The sequence below is a fragment of the Trichophyton verrucosum genome (assembly GCF_000151505.1).
Source record: "Trichophyton verrucosum HKI 0517 chromosome Unknown contig00811_1.f1.exp, whole genome shotgun sequence".
In the NCBI taxonomy this organism is placed as follows: Eukaryota; Fungi; Ascomycota; class Eurotiomycetes; order Onygenales; family Arthrodermataceae; genus Trichophyton; species Trichophyton verrucosum.
In genome coordinates this window covers 38,458-58,742 of record NW_003315248.1, presented here as the reverse complement: position 1 = coordinate 58,742, position 20,285 = coordinate 38,458, and the positions used below count along the sequence as shown (strand labels likewise).

The following is a 20,285-nucleotide window of genomic DNA, read 5'->3' as shown; positions in this document are numbered from 1 at the left end:
GCCGGAGCGCTTTCGTGAGGATTCGGGACGAGGTAGGATAATATATAACAAAAGGGCCTTGCCTTGGGTATCAAAAGCTCAAACAAACGCCAGGCCTGATCTGCCAAAAAGTGTTGCCAGTCAGTGACATTTCAGAACTAATTAAATGTCATTGCTTATGTAATCAGGGTGATGCAGCCTCCCACGCGGCTTTTCAGTCTTTTTCGCTGCGCCACAGCTCGATTACTCTTGTCTTATGCTACGGAGGGGACCGGCAGGGGCGACGGCGGCTGTGGGCAGTGTGACAAATACAGTCTATTCAATGGGCCTAGTTATGGTTCTAATAGTGTACAGTATAGAGGGTATATCGACAAAAAAAGGAGGCGTCTACATAGAGTGAGAATATGACGCTAAAAATTTAGTGTATAGCTGAGATTGAGGGGAGGATATCTCAAAAAAAAACCATTAGATGTGAGCTGAGCTCGAACATTCCAATTGACTGAGTATTAAACTTGTTTCTTCGGTTGAGGTGTGGTTGAAGAGGTTGCATCGGGCTGCGATGGAGCTTGGGTTGGAGCCTGTTGGGATGTTTGCGGTTCGGGTGGAACAGTAGCAACAGTAGTAGGAGTATTGCTGGCTGTTTTTGGCCACTGGAAATAGGAAGAGATGGTTGTGAGAAGCGAAGGCTCTGGTTCTGGCTCCGGCTCTTCCTCAACCTGCCATATTTCCTTCGGCAGAACCCGCTTTAATTCTTTAACAGGGCGCTTCTCAAGCTGGGACTGTAGCCGGAGAACCTCTTTCTCCAGAACGATCAAAGCAGCGCGTGCAGCATTCTCTGACTCTTCTAGCTCCGCTAGACGGTCGGCAACATCTTCCCGCCGTGACGTTTCCTTCCGTCGAGACCGGAGTGACTCGAAGATGATCAGTCCGCCTCCAACAAGGAATAAGAATGTCTCGCTGATGAAGTTTGCTCCCATGTCGATTGCTTTGCCTTCAGACAGTGGCCGAATCCGAGGGATGGGCGGAGTCTTAACGGCGGCACCTCCTGCTTTCTCCTTTGCCTTGAGCAACTCATCGGCCTTTGTCTGGGCCTCCGTCTTGACCGTCGGTGTTTGGAGTTTTATCTTCTTGGCGTGTGCTTCAGCCGCCTCGCGGGCAGCTTGCTTTTCGAGAGCAGCGGTGTTTTGGAGCAGGCCGAGCCTTAGCCGCATGTCAATGCGATGCACTGTCTGCGCGAACGACACGCATATCCGACGAAACCGCTCATGTTCACGAGCTTGTGCTTTGATTTGGTTCTGTTCGGAAAGGCGAGACTGTCAGCCCGGCCCATAGAAAGGGGGATTCCGATATCCGCCATGCTTACTGCTATGGGCTTTGAGAGCGTCCTTATCACAAGAGACGAGAGCTTGAGTGTGATACTCGACATCGCGTAGCTATCATTCTCTGGGCGTGGGGTTATGCAGTCCACGGATTTCAGAACTTAACGAGCGACGTGATCACCGCATCTTCTCAGGACAAAAGTGACTTGATATACAACTAGAAAAGAGTCCAACGCGGCTATCCAACAGTCGTACTCCCGTAAATCCTGCAGGTTTGAATGTCGAGTTGGATGTCTCGAGGAAGTCGAAAAGGGAAAAAATGCCAAGAAGAGAACTAGATGATTACATAATAAGGATAAGGCTCCGTCTTATTTTTCCGTTCCGGCGGCTTTTGTTTACTTATTTTCTATTTAGGCTAAGCGTTGCCAGGCCAAAAAGCTGCAACTTCGCTTTGCTTGTCGAAGAAGTAAACAGTCAAACCTTGGAGAAGCGACGAGACGAAGAGACGGAGAGAGGCACTCGTTTGCGGCGGAGAGTTGACATTTGGCGAGACTTGCATGCCATATCTTGTTAGCAGTTTTACGTCTTTGTTGGGCATTTGTTTGCGTGCATTACTCTTATCTTCTGTTGTCTCATCCTGTTATCATCGGAGTTCATCCCTGCCGGCGCAATATTCAGAGCATACATACATAATTCTTCACCAGGAATACCTACTGTGGCACCCCCTACAATTACTCGAAGAAAGCATCCTATACACCTGAATTGGAGACCGCCATAACCTCTCAACTTATCCATTGACCCATCACCTTGCTCTATGCAAGTTGTTCGCAATTGATACCAGCCATGGAGCCACTATCTCCGCGATCAACCAACATTCCACCAAAACCAAAAGTTGAAGGGGCCAAAAAGCTATCCGTCAAGACCAATCCTGCCCAAAAACAGCCATCATCCCATCGGCACCATGCGACACCTCCACCTCCAGAGGTCAAGGAGCCTGGCCCTTGCGGAGAGGAATATGAGATAGGGAGCTTCCTGGGAAAGGGAGGATTTGCAGTCTGCTATGAAGGGAAGCTTGCAAGGAACGGACGTATCTTCGCCATGAAGGTTGTCAAATCTGAAATGCAGCAAAAGAAGATGGAGGAAAAGGTATGTGCTATCTACCAATGTGTATAGGCTTGGTTTGATAGCTGACTTGATTGGATTGCTATAGTTTCGGACGGAGCTGCAGATTCACTCAAAGATGAAGCATCCTAAAATAGTTACATTTCACCGGGCGTTTTCCTTCCAGAAAAACATATACGTGGTTCTCGAGCTTTGTCCTAATGGTTCAGTAATGGATATGGTAAAGAAAAGAAAGTTCCTAAGTCTGCCCGAAGTGCGAAGGTTTATGATACAACTCTGTGGCGCTGTGAAGTACCTCCACAAACGTCATGTTGCTCATCGTGACTTGAAGATGGGAAACTTGTTTCTCGACCAATGCATGAATATCAAAGTTGGCGACTTCGGGCTGGCAGCCCTGATGCTCAGCGAGAAAGATGAGAAGAGAAGAAAGACGCTGTGTGGGACCCCAAATTATATTGCTCCAGAGGTGCTGGATAAGAGCAAAGGAGGTCATAATCAAAAGGTTGACATCTGGTCTTTGGGTGTGATATTGTAAGTGCTGTAGACTCCCCACCAAGTGAAGAAAAAGTAGCTAACTGGAGTCCCGTTGATTCAGCTTTGCCATGCTTACGGGTTTCCCCCCATTTCAATCAAAAACCCAAGAGGAAATTTACAAGAAGGTGAAGTCACTGAGTTACGACTGGCCAGTTGACACCGAAAGTGCAAATTACATCCCGGACGAGGCCAAAGACCTAGTTACGGCTTGCTTGAATCTTGCCGAAGAAAAAAGACCGGATCCCGATCAAATTGTAGATCACCCATTCTTCAATATGTACCCCGGCTGCATCCCTCGTGAACTCGAACCCGAATCTCGCTCATCACCTCCACATTGGTTAACAAAAGACAGCCCTCGAGGCGACAACCCGGCTCCCGGATACAGTTTGGAGTATGACCATACATATAGGAAACTTATATCCCACGTTACGAATCCTACCCAGAGATACATCATATGTAAGAACATCTTTTACGCTGAGTGTGGCGTTGGAAGACGGAGTTCAGGGGAAATACGAAAATCGGTGGGGAAAAGATGTGGAAAATCTGCTTTCGCTGAATGTCTTACCGAGGAAGAGAGGGGACTCCAGCCTGTTATGCCTCTGCCATCCGACAGAGTCTACAGCTACTACATTGATAATGGCAAGGATTGGAGTCTTGACGAAGCGGAGGCGGAAAATGATCTTCCAGAGGACCAAGAAAGTAGCAATGGAGCTATTGATGGCCGGAGTACTTTGACTAAATCAAAGGCCGCCATGATAGCGAGAACCGAGATCGCTCTGGCTGCCCAGCTCAATCGCCGAGAATCTGCTCCCAAGAATCATGCCGCCATGCTTCGTCAACAGGCAATTGCACCTCGTCCAGCAGCGAAGGACACTTCTTCAACTGCCACTCAAGCTACAGTGGCATCCTCTGATACTGTGCCGGAGAAGAATCCAGCCATCAGGAGTACTCGGAATCTACTTAGCCAACGCCCTATACGCACACGATCACAGACTGCACAAGCCTACCATGAGTCCATGCGGGAAAAGAATCGGGCACTCACTACATCTATGTCCAAATCAACCTCAACCCCAGCGGCACTTGGCACTGCCTCCAGTAACAAACCCCCCAACTTGGGGTCTGCCCCTGTGGCTGGTCCCCAAAATACCGAACAGGAGAACGTGGGTGAAGAACCTATCAAACCAGCGGCGCGTCAGCCTAGATCAAACGTGGGTTCCGGACGAACGATACCTATTCGGTCAGATTCAACTTCTACCTTACGCCGGCATCAGAGTCAATCATCAGTTACGGGCAGGGATGTTGCATCTCGTTCAAATAAGACACAAGGCCTGACCAGATCAGCAACCACCTCGTCAGCCGCATCCAGCAGCGGCAGTAAATCAAGGTCGGCGCTGGGATCCGGTCCACTCCTTTTGCCAGAGGATCAGTCAGAAATACTACCAGGATCAAGCGTGCAGGAGGTTGTAGCTGATCTCCAGATATACCAGTCCATCCTTCGTGAAAAACCTTCTCAAAGCTCGTTTAGAAACTCTGAGAGCAAACCTGCTCAACCCCAATCAACTGCCAAGTCCGGAGCCCATCCATATGTTGTGAAGTGGGTTGACTACACTAACCGATATGGGATTGCCTACGTATTGGATGAAGGAAGCGTTGGCTGCGTTTTCAGGGGCGAGAATGGCTACCCGGCAACAGGGGTAGTAGTCAGGGATGGTGAAAGCCACCTTCGGCTAAAGGCGCGCGCGAAAGGAGAACCCGAAAATGCCAACTCCTACTCAGAAGTCGATCAGCTTGTTCCACGAAATGGCAAGCCCATTGAATTCTATGAAAATGTAGAAATTAATCCAGACGGCTATTCTGATGGAACTGTCAGGAGAGCTCTTCTCCCTGCACGAACGTTCGAGACAAGACGGTCAAGCCCAGACAAGCCAGCAAATGTTCTCTGCACAGTTCGAAGCGCTGAGAAGGCAAATCGTGTCAGACTGGTAGATCAGTTCGGAAAATATATGGTAGGGTCTCTAGGGAGAGGCGCTATTGAACCATCGAAATCAAAAAGCAGCGGCCAATACATCAAATTCTACCAGAGGCTCGGAAATGTTGGAGTCTGGGGCTTTGGAGACGGTGCATTCCAGGTAAGATCCTCCTTCTTTTTACCAAAACAGTAACCGCTCAGTATCTAACCCCCGTATTTTTAGTTTAACTTCCCTGATCATACTAAGCTTGTACTATATCTACCCGAGCAGCGACCAGCTGATCCATCAGAGCTGGCCAGCTCCTGTAGAATTGACTTCTATCATCTTTCACCGTCAGCAGCTAGATACCTCGCTGCAAAAGGAAAAATGCACCCCAGCGGTTTTGATACCAGAACGGTCATATCAGAGCCGGCCTCTGCATATCTATCGTCCATCTCTGGTATCTCTACCAAGATTCCTGGTGTCACTACTGAACGGTTCAGGGACATCCTCGAAGCAAACTCTTTCCCCAAGAAACTTGAATTTATCACAACTGTTATTGATTGCTGGGCTACTAACAAGAGACTTGGAGGAAGGGTCTCTCTCTCATCTGTCTCCAAAGTCAATGGTGCCATAAAATGTACCTCTGCGGACCTTTTCTGGGATGGAGCTCAAGAACGATCTTGGGCGAGCGCTTCTGGAAGCAAGTTTGTCTGGGTTTCGGTCGGAGCACAAGGAGGAGATGGCGATTACATGTCAGTCAAACTCCAAACAAATGCAGCAGGAGAAGTTGAGTGTGCCGGCATGGAAGGAAATCCTCAGCTTGGAGACCAGCTACAGAAGTTGGTCTGATGCGCAGCCTTGCTATACCACGTTCGAGCTCTTTCTCCCTAATACCTTTGACTGGTAACCGATAATGCTTGTTTGATTACTGTTTTCCTGCCCACATCTGCTTCATCTAACGAATTTACGACCTTCGCCTGTCACTGTTTTGGTCTTTCTGGAGCGAGAATACCCTTAGCATGTGAATTTACTCTTCTTTGTCTTCTATTCCCTTTATTTTAGCGTTTTATCTACTTATCGAGCATAGTACCTAGACGCTTTTAATAATATCTCAACCCACAATACATACCCCTTCGGCCATCTGGCCCCTTATTCAAGCCCATTAGATATAGCTTCTTCGCAGTTACCTACAGAATCCACCCACTCTTCTCTAGTGATAGCATAGAACACTTCACCCAGCTCTGTCCCCGGGAGCGGATCACGAAACTCCAGGTAGAGTGTCTTTACATGCTTCAAACCGCATTTCTCCATGACACGGCGGGATCCCGAGTTGACAAACATCGTCCCGGCCACTACCTGGGTGGCATTTAGGGAACAAAAGGCGTATCGAACAAGAGCTCGACCTCCTTCAGTTGCTAGCCCCTGACCCCAGAACCGACGGCGAATCCGATATCCAAGTTCCAGCCGCAGATCTTTTTCGTTGCTTTCAGTATTGGCGTTGCTAAAGCACTCTCGTGAGAATTGATCTAGATCACCCAGCCGAAGCCAGCCAATAAACTCCATGCCTTCAGCTGTGGGTGTTTCGGCTATCCATTTTCCAGTTCGAGGGTTGATATTGTATGCTTGAATGATCTGTTGGACCTCTTCTTCGACTTCTTCCCGAGATGGCGGCTCGCTGTCGATGTATTTCATTACGTCTTCATCTTCATTAAGCGTGCAGATCAGGTCAATGTCGCTCGGTTTGTAGCGACGAAGGTGAATTCTCGGGGTCAGTTTGAAACCGGATGTTGTTTCCTCCATACTGTAGACTGTTTTCAAATGGAACCTATATAGTTATCTGTATCAGAAGATATGGAACATGAAGTGGGAAGTTAATAATTTGACCGACTGATGAGGCTGAATACTTTTGTGAATGCCTTTATAAATGATTAAAGATATATCAGTCGCCTTCATATAGTAGGCTATGACTCAAATTATACGAATGTTTTAGTTACAAGGACCTGGTGGGGCGTATTCTTAAAAAGGATGCAAGCATATGTCACGAAGAAGCGCAGTCCTTTTTGAAATCTTCCAAACTATGTACGTATATAGTTATAGACTTGGATCTTCCGTTGAAACAGCTGCCTTGATTCAATAATATCCTATTTTGGTTACGGCTAGCACTATAATTGCCTCTTCACCCCTAGGGTAACTATAGATCCTAGTATTTATGTAAATGTATCCTTTGCGAGGCTCTATTAATCTGGGTTTTGGGAGGACAGATGCCTTTTCATCATGACCGAAGTTTTTTTCGCCGTATTAATTCGGCAAGTGGTATATCATCCTCATCGTAGAATTCAACCTCTTCATCAACTCCGAAATCTTTCAACCTTTCACCTTCCGAGTTTCTCCAGCCTTCTTCTCCACTGTTGGACAATTCCTCGTCTTCAGAGTCGGAGATATTGGATAGATGGCCATCATCCCCCTTTTTTATATACCGTTTATGAAACGGTTTTCGACGGCGGACTTCGGAGACAGCTCGCTGGCGTAGATAGTCTGCCTCCTGGCGCTTATGAAAGGCCTCAACCTCGTCATAGTCAAAATTTCGACCATCTCCAAGAAGTGTAGTTCTATCCTGCCTTTGTGGCGTGTTTCGGGACATCCTGTCAGGATCCGGTGGAGGCCAAGTGAGAGATTCATCTTCAGACATCAATTTTGTGCTCTAAGGTGACAGCCAGAAGTAACACATACCTTCAAAGCCATTAACTTCAAACTCTAACCCAGTGCGCCGATCCGGTGTTCGTGAAAAGGGCCAAAACCAGCCAAGTATCTAGAAAGTTGCCTTTGTTAGAATATAACTTTGTTTAAGGAGTGTTGAATATAGAATTGGCAACACACATTATTACTACCACCCATGCCATCTCTAATGTTGTTCCAAACACCAATATCGTATGGAAATTCTTGTCTTTTAATCCAGACTTTGACACCATCTGGACCTTCGAGGTAGCCACCCAGGGCTCGTGCTCGTCGACACAACGTCCTGTGCCTTTCAATTTCCCATCCCTCGATAGTAGTCTCGTTTGCACCCAACATCCATAGATTTCGAAGTAGCAGAATCGACAGGGCAAGAAGAACTACAGTATTAGTAATAGTAAGCACAAAGAGATGCCCTAACTGAGCTAAAGAGGGACCGTAATACTGTGGTTCCAGTGTTAGTGGAGTGTGATAAAACGTTTAGCCATGGCCACAAAGGTAGAACATACACTTGGTAGGCTTCGGTTACTCCATACCACCGCTATGCGGATATAAAGAAAGCGTTCAAGATATATCATGGAAACTACTGCATAAAATAGAAAACGAATAAAATGCGGGAATGTGAAATGCGAGACGCAGTTATATGTCCATGGGCAATGGTGGTCCATCTTAGGGATACATCTCCACGGTACATCAGTACATGAGTTATAAACACATAAAAGTGTGCATTTCCTGAGCTGGCTGCGCTCACCGTTTGCAAGTTTTACAATGGTGAGATCTGGGAGGTTTAAACGCCTCGCATCTTCGACACCATCGTTGACGATAAGAAGGATCGCTGCCCTCTTCGAGACCAAGATGCTTCTCTAACAATGCATCTGCGGTAGTGGGTGGCTTCCAGTCTTTTGGAATTCTCCCTGGATCCGTTAGACAGACTCGGGCATAGCATATCCATATGCAAGCCACCAGGATATTAAATTTGACGAGTTCGGGTGTACTCAGCGGTGCAGGTTCAAGGAAGAGGAACAAATATTGCGAACTATATGAGAGAAACGCTATCAGCAGTACAACAAATGGTACTGCAAGTTGGTATATCTGAAATTCCGCCATGACCTCCTCTAGAGATCCATCAAGGAGGATGTGAAACGGAAATGCTAGAACCGAAATGCTACTAGAGGCGGTGTTGTTTTAACGGGCGGGAGCCGCCAAGACAAATGGGTGACTAATCTTATTCTAGCACGTGACTCGCATCATGCTGTCAAATCATTGGCTAATTAGCAAAACTTAGCCAGTTAGCCTCAGATTACTAAGCGCGTTTACCAGCGAGTTTGTTATCGGATAAACGCCGTTGTCGTAAAGGTACAAGTTACCCCTTAATTATATCTAGCTTAAGCAGCTGGCTAACCACCTAGCTAAATGACTCTTTGCTTTGTATAAATTAAACACAGTGAATATTACTTTTTAATTTTAGAACTATTTGTCAACTTATTATATAATTTTAAAGCAATATTTATAGTTACTCGTTTCTAGTTAATTTCGGTTTCCTGTCCAGCTGTTTTGTTTTCAGTATCAAGCTTGCTCTGCACTCTGTTGATGCTCTTCCACTCTAGAGTGGCGGCACCAAGCAGGGACACGCATGAAACAATAAGGCCATCCTGGAATACGCTTCGCAGTGCTTCATTGTAAGAGAAGCGGAGTATATCATGTTGATCCGTGGGTATTGTATTGAATAGTCCTGTGATACCACCCGAAGTAACGAGACCGGGAGTAAACCCTGGAAGAGCGGAAAGTCTCTTCACCAGCTGATTCGCTAGGACGTTTTCACCAACAGATACAAAGACCGCTGCTCCAATAAGCTGTCCAAATAACATCAACGCCAAACCAAGCGGTACGTCAGGTTTTGATAGAACAGTTTGTGCAGCAAGGTTGGGAACCTGGAAACATAGGCCTAACCCGAGTCCATAGATTACTTGATAGCTAATCCATTCTTCTTTGCCGCTGGCTACCTTCAGAGTGGTGAGAAGGCCAGCGCCGACCGACATTATACAGGAACCAATAATTGCCAATGGGGTATAGTATCCGATCCTGGAGTTTATAGTTCCGCCACCCACTGATCCAACGACCATTGAGAGCATCATTGGTAGCAAGCGAATGCCAGAATTCACAGCAGAGATACCTTGGATAGACTGAAACCAAACTGGCAGGAAGTATACTATATTAATGAACTGTTAGCTGCTTGCAGTACTACCCACAGAACTGATAGCTATGGATGATATTCCATTCCTACCAAATATATAATTTTCGGAGCCGATGCAGAGAGTTTGCCAGAAGGCCGAAAGAACACTTCGCTGCGTGAATATACGTGCTGGAAGCGTAGCTGTCTTGGGGAGAAGCACCTGAACAGCAACGAACGCAGGAATCAAAACTGCCATGAGAGCGAGACAAGCCACGACCCGGCCGCTGCTCCACTATTAACTAGCTGTTAGTTGAAGACAGAAAATGATAGGCAACAGCACTGTCAAATAACGTACGGGGTATGCTTGGCCCCCCCACTGAAGTGTCAGCACAAGGGAGACCACTCCAAGCACTAACAGAGTAGTTCCCAGGGAATCAAGCTGTACCAGCTTCTCAACTAAGGGTAACCTTGTTGTATCTCGCTTGGGAAGTTTGAGGCAGAAGGCAATGAAAAATATTGCGACGCCACCAATGGGAAGGTTGATGTAGAAGCACCACCTCCATGAGACATTCGAAGTAAATGCGCCGCCAATCAATGGCCCTGCCACAGAGGCAATGCCAAAAAGGGCACCAAACAACCCCTGGATTTGTGGACGCTTCTTGAGAGGCACAGAATGAACGATACACATTATCTAGGAATAAGGTTAATCAACAGCGATTGTTACAAGGATATTATGCTTACAGTTCCAGCAAGAATACTGGCCGCTCCAATACCACAGATTGCCCTTCCAACAATGAATGATAACGAGTTGGGAGCCGCTCCACAGATTGCAGAGGCAGCCTCAAATAGTCCAATACTCCAAAGGAAGATGGTCCTGACAGAGAAGAGCTTGTATAGCTTCCCAAACAGAAGCTGGAACGCGCAGCATGTCAGCAAGTAGGCGCTGCCATACCAGCCAACATCCTGCAAGGACTGGAATTCATCAGTGATTCTAGGTATCGCCTATATATTTTATGACGGTCAGCGACTTGACTAATTGATTCCATTTCCGTGTAAGTGAAATGTTCTCACTGTTGAGATGATTGTTCTATCCAGCGCAACCATGAACATGGCGACAAAGGCCGAAACGATGAGACAGACAACCTGGATAATAGGCTGTTTCTCGGAGTCCTCGCTTTTAGCTGTGGCATCTGGGGTCAAGTCACAGTGCTGGTTGGCCACCTTTGGTACATCAGCCACTGGGGATTCGGTGCTATCGGGGGAGAAAGCGCGAGAGGAAGCCATTGTCTTGATGCTTCTGCGAGGGGTGCGATTGAGGGTTGATGGACAAACATCGTGAGACAGAAGACAAGGCAGAAAAAGCCCCAAGGTCTTATATTTATAGGGTATACGCAGTAACAAATCCAGCCGGAGATTCGCATATTGTAACTGCAGTTGGTGGTGGTGTTTTGGATGTTTCTGTCTAGCCCGCGGGAGTTAGAAAGTGCGGGCCGGAACTTTGACTAAATCCCGAGCATGCTAACTAGTGAGGACTTCACTTCTACTCCTTTTTCATCTTCTCTCTGTGTCTTCTTCTCCACGCGAACTTCAGGCGACAGGATGAACTATCGACGCCTCTAAAGTGCAATCATGGCGCCTACTGCCGTTAGACACCAACGGGTACTGGCTTGTGTGCAGTGTCAGCAGCGCAAGGTCAAATGCCAGCGCTCCTTTCCATGCGCCAACTGTGTACGCGCCAGCGTCCCCTGCGAGCAAGCAACCCGCCAGCGACGCCGCAGGTTTCCCGAGAGGGAGCTGTTGGCGCGCCTAAGACACTACGAGACACTTCTTCGGCAGCACAAAATCGAGTTTGATCCTCTCCATCCGTTAGATACAGACGACCGGACCACAAGTGAAGACAGTCGAGTTGAGCCAGAAGTAGATAAATCGGATAAAATAGCCGGGCGAGCTGAAAGACCTAAACCAGTGTATGGGATTGAGCCCTTTTCTCGGTCATTTGCAACTGTATATATGGCTAATTGTAACTTAGGAATCTTTGGCGTGCCATAGGTCAAAGGGTACGGCTAGCCAGTCCTGCCTCTTTACGTTAACCGGTTAGAGCTTCATTAACAACCGAAACAGTCTACAGATTCAATAGATGATGAGGACAGTTATGATGAAGGCGGAGATGAAGGAAATATCACTGGTTTCCTGCATGAGAATGACGACGTGCGACACGCAGTTATCAAGAAGGCGTGGCACCATACCTTTCAGGGCGGGAGCAGTGAGCATCTTCTCTTATTTGGTTCTTCTGGAGGGATTGTCGACCTCTCTCCCTCGCACCCAAGTCAGATGCAAATTTTTAAGCTCTGGCAAGTTTATCTGGACAAATGTCAACCCCCTTCTCAAAGTCACACATACACCGACCTTGCAAGCTCGTATTATCGATGCTGCTAGCGATTTAACTAACATCAAGCCCACGTTGGAAGCACTGATGTTTAGTATCTACTCTATCTCCATTCACAGTCTTACTGAAGATCAATGCAGTGGCTTCTTCGGGTCCCCAAAGAAGGGTATTCTAACAGGTTATCAAATATCATGCCAACAAGCGCTGGGGAACTGCGATGTATTACAAACCTGTGACTATGAATGCTTGACGGCATTATACCTCTATCTAGTAAGGTGCTTGATAACTCTACTCATAAATATATCCTAACTTCTAAACTTTTTAGGTCTCTATTAGGCCTACGACAAACCCTGCGTCTCTTTCCTCGCTACTTAGCGTTGCTATACGTATCGCGCAACGGATAGGTATTCATAGTGAATCTATGTATAGCAAATGGCCCCCTTTAGAAGCTGAGAGACGCCGAAGACTATGGTGGTCACTTGTGATCTTCGATAATCGCATATGCGAAATGTCTGATTACGGAACCACTTCTTTAAATCCTTCATGGGACTGCAGAATTCCTCTCAATGTGAATGATTCAGAGCTTCAGCCAGAGATGAAGGCCTCACCGGCAATAGCAGACTACAACCCATCAGAGATGATTTTTGTAGTTCTACGCTGCCGGCTGGCTAACTTCATCCGCTATAGTGCCTTCCATATCGACTTCACTAATCCGTGCTTCAACAAAATAATGACAGCTAGGTCTAGCCATGTAGAGGAGGCACGAAAATTAGCAGACCTAGAAAGGCTGATAGAAGAGAAATATCTCGCATCCTGCAATTCAGAGAACCCCTTTCACTATATGACAATCTGGACAATACGTGGCTACTTCGCGAAGTATCGTCTCCTGCAACACTATACCCTGAACACCGAGAAGCAACCAGACCCTCAGCATACCATTGGTGTCTCCTATGCTCTACGTATGCTAGAGTGTGATACAAATCTTATGGCCTCGCCACATATTAAAGGTTACCTCTGGCTTGTTCACTTTCACTTCCCTCTCCTTGCTTATATTCACCTCCTTCAAGATTTGAAAAGACGGCCTGTCGAAAACCACGATACGGCCTGGAAGGCCATGACCCATAACTATATGTTACGCATAGCGGGTTCAAACCAAGAAAAACACAGGGACTTTTTTCTTGTTTTTTCTAGGATAGTTCTTCAAGCCTGGGAGGCATGCGAGAATAGTGCTCGAGAAAAGGGTAAGATACTAATAACTCCAGATATTGTGCTGGATATCAAGCAAAAGATTATACAAATAACAACAAATTTCTTGGGAAATACTGGCACGGCACAGAGTAACGAGTCAAACACTTTTGATGATGATAACAATGAGAGGCTGGGGTTTAATTTGGATTCATTGGAGTACTCTGATTTATTCCAATTAAATACTATAGAGGAGCTTTTAAACACTAACTAGATTACGGGGAAACCACTAACTACACCAGGAGTAATAAAATGGTCAGTCTAGCTCATAAGCTCCCTAATTATATGCCTTTTCGCCTTTACTCTCTTTATCCTTCTTTAGCCTCCTTTTTATCAAAATTGCTGGGCGAAAATAGGGAGCTAATACAAGTGGCCCACAGATTGAAGCCATATTTTTGGCAATTCCGGCCGGGATACGGACTCGATGTGTTTTGCAGTCGTCTTCTCTTCCAATCTTGAATAGTGTATTTATTTAAGTCGATTAATTAATTACGGCTGCACCCGTATCTTTGTCTACGTCTGGATCCCACAAATCAACCGAATAAAACGTAGGCATTGAAATCTATGAGCATCATACAATCATGAATGTAATTCCAGGTATGCTTTGATATGCATGCATTATATAGACGAAGATATGCCCTATAATCAGATATACCTTTAATATGTGTAGCGAAAGGTGTGCATCTCATAATCGGTCTTATCATCTGACTCCCTGTCGGCGTTTTCTTCTGTGGAATAACACTCGGCAGGCAAGGGGCTGACAGTTTCGCCAAGATTATCTCGAGCTTTGTTCTGATAAATGCAGAGCGTTCTATAATAGAATGAATAGTAAGGATGGTGAAGCTCGAAAGCTAAGGAGAAGCAGGAGAAAGGCACTAACCCGTATATTGCGCCGCAAACTGCCATCATTATCAAAGAAACAATCATAGCACCCAGTCCCAGCTGGTAATGGGGTTTCTGGCTCTCAAGGAAAAATTGAGGGCCGACTAATCCACCAACGCCTATTTCACGGAGGTTAGATATATATAAATAGGTATCCAATATGGTCTGAGGTGAAAATTGAAGAAAATATTACCATGAGCAATGGCAATAGAGGCCGAGACAAAGCTTTTCTTCGTTGCTCCAGCAGTGTTGGAAGCCACAAGACTGAGGGTCATGGACCAAGCAATATTGTAGAACCCAGTAAGATATACCCCCATGAGGGCGGCAATACGATTCTCAGATACCGAAACATCTTTACCAATATGTTAGCTGCACCAAGACTAAGGTAATAAGGGGTATATGGAACATACATCTTACTACCAATGTTCCTGCCAATGAAGGGATGCAAGAGAGTACCCATAGCAAACAGCGAAGGTTAGGAATATAAAGCGCCAATAGCGCGGCAATGACTTGAGCTGTAAGAGCAACGGCTCCCTGTGGAGCTGCTAATAGTACGGTTATCTGCTTCGAGTACCCAAATCCCGCTATAATTAAAGGATTGAACTGAAGAAGCTAGTAAGTAATTCTGGTATCTATTGTAAAAGGACAGCATCAATTATGAGGGTTGACTCACATTCGTAACTCCGGCATTCGTGATGGATTGGAACAAGACAAAAGCCACGACGCACCAGTACTTTCCATCTTTGAGGGCCTCAAGGACCTGAGAGAACTTCCATTTCTACCACATTTAGGTAGTATCAGCCTCAAACTGAAGTTAAATCACGGCGCAAAACTGACCTTGCGTGTGTCTCTGCCGGTTTTATTGTCCGCAACCCTGAGCTTTGCCTCGTCACGTTCACCCTTGGAAAGGAATATGGCCTTATCATGGTTGTCTGGGAGTACCACAAGGCAGATAAAGCCGACGGCGATGGTTATTCCACCGTATATCAAGAATATTAACTGTCAACAACCTGTATTAAAACAGCTATACCGCCCAAAATAAGGATGTATCATGTTGAATATACCTTCCATGTAGGTATTGGTGCTCGAAGAGTACCAATGGCATATGCAAGAATACCACCAAAAATCTGGATTGCATCAGCTTTTGGGAGCCATCGTAGTTACGAAACCATTAGATAAAGGCCCCAAATACATACCCCGGAGAAAGGGCCAAAACATAGAGCAGCCCGCAGGGGTTGCTCCTCACGCCGATACCAAGTGGACATAATGACAATAACCGACGGTAGTATAGCTGATTCCAGAGCTCCGAGGAGAAATCTGACAGCAGCAGCGCTTGCAAAATTGGTACACGCTGCCATTGCACACCCAGAAGCCCCCCATAAAATCAATGAGGTGCCTACATACTTGCCAATAGGCAGTCGAGTAAGAAGCCATGATGTCGGAAATTCGGCAAAAAGGTATGCAATATTGAAGATAGAACCGAGCCATGAATACTGTTGACCATGAAGACCTAGGTCTTTGTTCATTCCCAGAACGGCAGCAAACGCGAGCGCATTCTGTGCCTGCTTAGCAATGCTTCGCACGTCAACAACTCTCGAGGAAATCAAACCTTGTCTAAACCCGCAAGTAGCAGTGATAGAATCAAAAGTGGCAGCACACAAAGGTCGACCTTGGTTTGAATGGGCAAGATGGCCATTTCATGAAATTAACAGGGACTTCAATATTTCTTCGCCTGAGAAGAAACACCTGGAGCATTGTGATAGAGCTTGTAGTGTATGTCAATATATGATAATTTAAGTAAAGCAGCTCTTCGTATCATTGTGGGTGGAGAATGCCCAACTGGACTCATGATCGGCTTAAATCGCAGATCCGGGGGTGAGGGGTGTCGTTATCTGCACTGGTACCGGGATTGTTAGATGGTGGTTTCAGCTTGATAGTTCAATGACGATTTCTTTTATCAGAATCAACATCTCCCCTCTGCTAACAGCCTCTCGATATATATCTGTTCTAAGAGATATATATTCATAGAAAGTGGAATACTCCATATTTCGTGATGGATTGATTCTGATCTCGCACAAGGAATCTTGAATGAGTTTAGGGTGCATCATTGTCACTCAAGACGGGTCACTAAACCCATAATCCTAGGATTCCCACTTATTGGCCATGCATCCTTGATATTATGTGCCGGTTGAATCATGTGGCTAGAGAAGCCGAATCCCGGCGCAGTCATCACAGCGTTCCGAATTACGTAAGTTAGATTATTACTAATTTGGTATAGCTTGCTTATATAATGGATTATTAATCAACTTGGCGTCTGCGCTATCAACTTAAGCCTCATCCCCTTTTATCAGAATTCAACCTCACTGTTCACTATTATCGTACTCTTCATTCTCGAATCTCGGATCCATTGAGTTTTTCTCTGTGAGCTTATACTCTTCCTTTACGTTCTGACCTGTGGTGAAATATTTTACCAGCTCACCGGCTTGTCTCGTGACCCTATCACCATGCAGTTTGACCATGTCGCGGAGGACCGGCTGGACATTGTCTTTGCACAATGGGTGAAGCAGCTACTGTCGAAATCCCCCGAACATCTTGCTATGAAGCTAGCCGCATCACATCTTGGCCGTAGGGCCAAGCAAGCGTGCCAATGGAAGACTGGCGCTTTTAACGTGTGCTATCGCGTCCAGTTTCATGATGACACGCCTGAAGTTATTGTTCGGTTTAGCTCCCTTGGACGGTCAATTTTCCGTGCAGAAAAGGTTGCCAACGAAGTTGCTGTCCTACGGTATCTCCGAAAACACACCTCAATACCTGTCCCCGAAGTATATGGGTCTGGGAAGACCTGGACAGGACCGTATATCGTTTTAACTTATGTCCATGGTACCCCTCTCGCCAGCATTCTCAAGGATCCCAAGGCTGAAGGACGGCCTATCTTGAACTCAAATATCAGTCAGCGTGGTTTACGGAGGGCTTACCAGGAGATGGCCCAGCTTCTCCTCGAACTATCTAAGCCTGAGTTCGCCAGGATAGGTGCCTTGGTAGAAAGGTCGGACGGCGAATTTACGGTATCCAGGAGACCATTTACATTTAATATGAACGAGCTCTCAACTTCTGCAAACGCTCCGCCTTACGTATTGCCAGGCCCGAATGCCGTATTTGACTCAGCGGCTGATTATTTCAAGTCCCTAGCTACACAGCATATGTTGCACTTCCTTACCCAGCGAAACGACGCGATTACTAACGAAGCTGACTGTCGCAAAAAATTCGTTGCTCGTTGTCTCTTTAGCAAAGTTGTTGAAGCCATCCAGTTTCATGAAGGCCCTTTCAGGCTCTATTGCGATGATTTCCGGCCCTCAAATGTACTTGTGGATATTGAAAATATCCGAATTGCAGCAGCAATAGACTGGGAGTTTACATATGTTGCACCCGCCGAGTTTAGCTACGTAGCTCCGTGGTGGCTCCTTCTACAGTCTCCTGAAGACTGGGAATCAGATCTCACTGAGTTCTTGACTCGCTATACGCCTCGCTTTCATCTTTTCTTGGATGCCCTACGAGCAGCCGAGTGTGACATGATATCCAATAATAGCCTGCAAGAATCTCAAAGGCTATCGCCGCATATGGAGAAGTCTTTGGATAATAAGTTGTTCTGGGTGTGTCTAGCAGCACGGTATAGCTCTATGTTTGATGAGATATACTGGACCTTCATTGATGAAGCTTACTACGGGAAATTCACCTCTCTAGAAGATAGACTGCAACATTTAAGCCAGGAAGAGCACACCAAGCTAGACGCAATATACCACGTGAAAGTCAAACAGGCTGAGGATGGCGAGATTGACCCCCATTACTCCCTTGATGATACTATGGAGCTATAGCGGCTAGTTTTCTCTCTTTGATAGTTTAGGTTGATCTAATGGTTTCTTATGATGAGCTTTCTTACAGGCTCCTCATTTGTCCACACTTCCTTTAAACAATAACCTGAAAATAAGGAACAGCCTTTCGCTGGACTGCATCAATGCCCGCTCTAATAACTATGTGCAAGCAACACCAGTTGCCCCGGATTTGCTACAGTCTTTCCATTACTATTTTTTCAATAATTGTTAATTGGTCCAACTAAACAGCTAGGTATTTATTAATAGCAACAGGCTGGGAACCAATGACGGACAGGCCGGAAATAAGCACGCTCCCCGCCATGGGCATTATCCGCTTTGTTCCGAAGTGCTTGCTCATGCCTATAAGTAGTGAGTCAGGTATATAGTCATTCCATCCCCAGGCCTGAGTTGACTGCTCCTCACCATTTTCCACGACTTATACTTCCACAACGTTGAGATACGAGGCAGTGACCTTGGTTTATGATAGGTAACTAAGCTTGGACACCCGCGGAACTAGCAACGAAAGTAACTAATGCGGGAAACCAGCAAACACAAACAGTATGAGCGACAACAAGTCCTCGGAAGAGAAGGCTCGCGAAAGCTTTTCATCGATACTCAGTTACTATCTTCACAATCGCGAATCACTAGAGCGTATTCCGTCATGGGTTACGGAGTCGTCCGAGTCCGGCTCCATACCCATAGCTCTGTCTCCATCCCTCATGCCCACCTCTGATGAACAGGTTGAGGCCGTAAAGCAGAAACTAAAGGAACGCGTATCCGATGCTCTACCGAAACTGAGTGAAAGGGAGAGGCAGTTGATGACCCAGGCAGCTAATAGTAGCAAGGTCAAGCGGAGGGAGAACAGGCAGTAGTGATATTTGATATGATACTTGAAGGCCCACTAAATTAGTTAATTGTACAGAAACGGTATACTAAAGAACATTCTTACCGCGGCAGAGTTCTTCGGCGCCAGACAGATCTAACTAAATTAACCAGTTAGTTAATCAAATTAAGTTAGTTAAGTGGGTTGTCACATAACTACTTACTTAGGATCTCCACTGGGTAAAATTTGCGTCCACTAATCAACTGGCTCTTGAAGCTCTTCTAACACCGCTTGCGGTATCCTGCCTATAGCACGCATATACTTTGTTAATAATATATATCCATTAGTTATACCGCAACCCTACTCATCGGCGGGGCAACTACGTTAACTACCTAACTAGGTAGTTAGTTACCAGAGCAATGACCTGGCCCGCTAACTGGTCCCAATATGGCAACTCCGGACCTCAACTCTTCAACTTCATCCATATCTCCTTCATGCGATGACATCTTGATCTCGCTCCGATCGCAGTTGAATCTGTCGCCTTTCTCGATTGACTATGATATCCAGTTCAAAGGAAACATGTCCATTGTTGCGTTAGAAGACCCTGCTGTCAGGGCTATCGGCTCAACTTCTGCTCTCCCTGACTCTTCTTCTGTGGTCAAAGAGCTTCTTGATAACGCTCTGGACGCCGGAGCTACATCTATCTTCATTGAAATCTCCCTTAATACTCTTGACATTATCCAAGTGAAGGACAATGGGTCTGGAATACTGCCCAGTGATCGTTCACTTGCGTGCAAGCAGAACTATACCAGCAAAATTCAAACAACGGAAGATCTCAAGAACGTCGGCGGCAGATCTCTAGGATTTCGTGGTCAAGCTCTAGCCAGCATTGCTGAAATGAGCGATGCCATGTATATCACGACTCGCGTTCCGGAGGAGCAAGTTGCAAGGACAGTTAAATTTGGCCGTGATGGAGAGCCCATAAGGTAGGCGCATGCGTTTGGTTCTACTCTTATTCTTTAGTTAGAAAACCTATTAGTGAGAGGGCTTTCTCACTTGACTTTCATTTCCGGAGCATGTTTCTGTTTCTCGTACTACACGCAAGTCTTCTTACCACGAGTCCCTTTCGCTCTTCACCAGCGGGCGGTTCGACAAGCAATTTGATGCTATATGCTCTATACTTACACCCATTTTATCAGTGACACGCCCGCCTCCCACCCGATTGGAACAACCGTTCGTGTCTGCGATTTTCTAAAATCGTTACCTGT

General features: G+C 46.2%; 8 protein-coding genes across 8 annotated transcripts; 4 read left to right on the top strand and 4 right to left on the bottom strand.

Annotated features, from left to right (window-relative positions):
• Positions 1–485: 485 nt before the first annotated feature.
• On the bottom strand, positions 486–1,190 carry TRV_06799 (OPA3 domain protein; the record flags this gene model as incomplete). The annotated part of the gene is made up of 1 exon (XM_003019147.1): positions 486–1,190. One exon carries the CDS (start codon positions 1,188–1,190, stop codon positions 486–488), a length of 705 nt encoding a protein of 234 aa, XP_003019193.1.
• Positions 1,191–2,141: 951 nt separating this feature from the next.
• On the top strand, positions 2,142–5,755 carry TRV_06798 (uncharacterized protein; the record flags this gene model as incomplete). The annotated part of the gene is made up of 4 exons (XM_003019146.1): positions 2,142–2,444; positions 2,587–2,951; positions 3,016–5,083; positions 5,147–5,755. The coding sequence occupies 4 exons, from the start codon at positions 2,142–2,144 to the stop codon at positions 5,753–5,755; spliced, it is 3,345 nt and encodes a 1,114-aa protein (XP_003019192.1).
• A 300-nt stretch (positions 5,756–6,055) lies between these two features.
• On the bottom strand, positions 6,056–6,706 carry TRV_06797 (GNAT family acetyltransferase, putative; the record flags this gene model as incomplete). Its single annotated transcript, XM_003019145.1, has 1 exon — positions 6,056–6,706. The coding sequence occupies one exon, from the start codon at positions 6,704–6,706 to the stop codon at positions 6,056–6,058; it is 651 nt and encodes a 216-aa protein (XP_003019191.1).
• Positions 6,707–7,178: 472 nt separating this feature from the next.
• TRV_06796 (palmitoyltransferase with autoacylation activity Pfa4, putative) lies at positions 7,179–7,978 on the bottom strand (the record flags this gene model as incomplete). The annotated part of the gene is made up of 2 exons (XM_003019144.1): positions 7,179–7,607; positions 7,784–7,978. 2 exons carry the CDS (start codon positions 7,976–7,978, stop codon positions 7,179–7,181), a joined length of 624 nt encoding a protein of 207 aa, XP_003019190.1.
• Positions 7,979–9,162: 1,184 nt separating this feature from the next.
• On the bottom strand, positions 9,163–11,096 carry TRV_06795 (uncharacterized protein; the record flags this gene model as incomplete). Its single annotated transcript, XM_003019143.1, has 5 exons — positions 9,163–9,848; positions 9,924–10,104; positions 10,168–10,503; positions 10,554–10,814; positions 10,884–11,096. The coding sequence occupies 5 exons, from the start codon at positions 11,094–11,096 to the stop codon at positions 9,163–9,165; spliced, it is 1,677 nt and encodes a 558-aa protein (XP_003019189.1).
• Positions 11,097–11,967: 871 nt separating this feature from the next.
• Positions 11,968–13,657, top strand: TRV_06794 (C6 transcription factor, putative; the record flags this gene model as incomplete). Its single annotated transcript, XM_003019142.1, has 2 exons — positions 11,968–12,473; positions 12,628–13,657. 2 exons carry the CDS (start codon positions 11,968–11,970, stop codon positions 13,655–13,657), a joined length of 1,536 nt encoding a protein of 511 aa, XP_003019188.1.
• Positions 13,658–16,829: 3,172 nt separating this feature from the next.
• Positions 16,830–18,197, top strand: TRV_06793 (uncharacterized protein; the record flags this gene model as incomplete). The annotated part of the gene is made up of 1 exon (XM_003019141.1): positions 16,830–18,197. One exon carries the CDS (start codon positions 16,830–16,832, stop codon positions 18,195–18,197), a length of 1,368 nt encoding a protein of 455 aa, XP_003019187.1.
• A 1,267-nt stretch (positions 18,198–19,464) lies between these two features.
• On the top strand, positions 19,465–20,007 carry TRV_06792 (uncharacterized protein; the record flags this gene model as incomplete). Its single annotated transcript, XM_003019140.1, has 1 exon — positions 19,465–20,007. The coding sequence occupies one exon, from the start codon at positions 19,465–19,467 to the stop codon at positions 20,005–20,007; it is 543 nt and encodes a 180-aa protein (XP_003019186.1).
• Positions 20,008–20,285: the final 278 nt, after the last annotated feature.